This window comes from Fulmarus glacialis, unplaced genomic scaffold (genome assembly GCF_000690835.1).
Source record: "Fulmarus glacialis isolate BGI_N327 unplaced genomic scaffold, ASM69083v1 scaffold10996, whole genome shotgun sequence".
Classification (NCBI taxonomy): Eukaryota; Metazoa; Chordata; class Aves; order Procellariiformes; family Procellariidae; genus Fulmarus; species Fulmarus glacialis.
Window position 1 is genome coordinate 34,524 of NW_009216249.1, and position 1,924 is coordinate 36,447.

At 42.8% G+C, this 1,924-nt stretch overlaps 1 protein-coding gene across 1 annotated transcript; it reads left to right on the plus strand.

The window, feature by feature from the left end:
- Positions 1 to 663: 663 nt before the first annotated feature.
- APOBEC4 (apolipoprotein B mRNA editing enzyme, catalytic polypeptide-like 4 (putative)) lies at positions 664 to 1,635 on the plus strand. The gene has a single exon (XM_009579240.1). It carries the CDS (start codon positions 664 to 666, stop codon positions 1,633 to 1,635), a length of 972 nt encoding a protein of 323 aa, XP_009577535.1.
- Positions 1,636 to 1,924: the final 289 nt, after the last annotated feature.

Genomic DNA, 1,924 nt, shown 5'->3' on the forward strand with positions numbered 1-1,924 from the left:
ACACCTGAAGGAGCCCGCCTGCCGTCACCATTACAACTGGAGCAAAGTTACCGCACTTGGGAGAGATCCTTCTACAGCTGAACTACCAAAATCAGGGAAGAAATAGTCACTTTCTTCTTCACCACCTAATTTTGAAGTGAAAGCTTGCAATATTCACGAAAGTGGAAACTCTGAACCAACCCTAAAAAAACAGTGAAGGAAATCAGATAAATATTCACTATTACCCTGAGCTGGAGCTGCCGAGATGGTAATTATACCTTTTTTGTGTGTTGGTATTTATTTGTTTGTTTTGCCAGATTGCGTAAAGCTTATCTGCTAATCAATTCCTGAAAAGTATGGCTGGTTTTATTATACAGTTTCTCCTGCTTAGTGTAAAAGGGCAGAAGCCAAAGAAATATTTTTGACTTGTGTTTTTAACAAAAAGGCTAGTTTGTGAAAACTAAAAATGCTCCCAGGCTGCTAGAGAGCTTTGTTCTTTGCGTCATCAACCAAGTTTCTATGTTCTGCTACAGGTTTCGGTACATTTTTTAAGAAACTACCCCCGATTATTTTTGCAGTTTAAATGCAAAACAAATTGAAGGGTTTAATTAAAATATTACTTTCCTTTTTCATTCAGGACCGTCAGCTATATAGCACATAAACAGGGAGATTTTTCAACAGAACATGAATGCAGAAGAGAAGACAGTTTTCCAAGAATATTTGACAAATCAGGGGACTGTGGTAAAGCCCTGTTGCTGGCAGAGACAGAACCACATCTGTGCTAGGTGTCCCTACCACATAAGGACTGGTGAAGAAGCGAGAGTCCCTTACACGGAATTTCACAGGGTCTTTGGCTTCCCATACAGATCAGCAGCAACTCTCCGAAACAAACACCTTCTCTTCTATGAAGTGAGGAGCTTCTCAGGCAGAGTAGTCCAAAAAGGCCACGCTACAAACTGTACTGACCAAGACAACCATCCAGAATCTATGCTGTTTGAGGTGGGCGGTTATCTGGATGCAGTCACAGATGCCTATGAAAACATCAGATGCATCATCCTCTACTCAAATTACTCTCCTTGTAATGAGGCTTATCACTACTGCATAAGTAAAATCTACAACTTCTTGCTGAAGTATCCAGAAATCACGCTCTGCATCTATTTCTCTCAGTTTTATCACACTGAGGACGGTTTCCCCACCGCCGCGTGGAACCGCGAAGCTTTGCGGAGCCTCTCCAGCCTGTGGCCTCGAGTGACTCTGCAGAGACTGCCTGGGGGGGCACGGCGTTACCTCCTCCGCAATTTTGTGTACGGCATCCCAGGGGCAACCCTTTATCACCCAACTTCACCGTCAAGAACCTTAGCAGATCGACAAAATCCACATCAAATTAACAACTTAACAGGAATGAAACCGTATTTTAGGAAAGCCTTTCCACAAGCAATGCAGGGAAAGCCTGCTGCGCAGCAGAACCTAAAGGCCTTTTCTTCTCCTAGCCCCACCTCCCAACAGCCTTTACAAGCGATGAAAGGCAGTCTGCTCCCTCCGATGCCTCAGAGCCACTTGGTGCTTTTCCCAGGCATGTTTCTGCCCTTTCAGAGGGAACATCTATACCCCAGACCTAAAAATATCATAAGGCATTTAAAAATGCCAAAGGAATAATTCAATGAAACTCATAATTCTGAAATGTTTCCAAGTGGCAGACACCTACTCTGAAGGTGATACAAATCGAACCGCTTCCAGGCTGTAAAACTGAGATCACAGGTGGCAAAAAAACCCCACCAGTAAAGTCACCTCCTACAAAAGTTAACCCACAGAATAACTGTGGATCTCAAATAACTGATTATGAAGATAACAAGCTTTTATTTTAGTCCTATACCTTTCAAACACAAACCCATAGCAGTAAACCCAAAACCTCAGTATCTTCTGATTACCTCCTGCGATTAATTTA

Bases quoted from the DNA above. Each gene is read 5' to 3' on its own strand.
- APOBEC4 (XM_009579240.1), top strand. From the start codon at position 664: ATGAATGCAGAAGAGAAGACAGTTTTCCAAGAATATTTGACAAATCAG.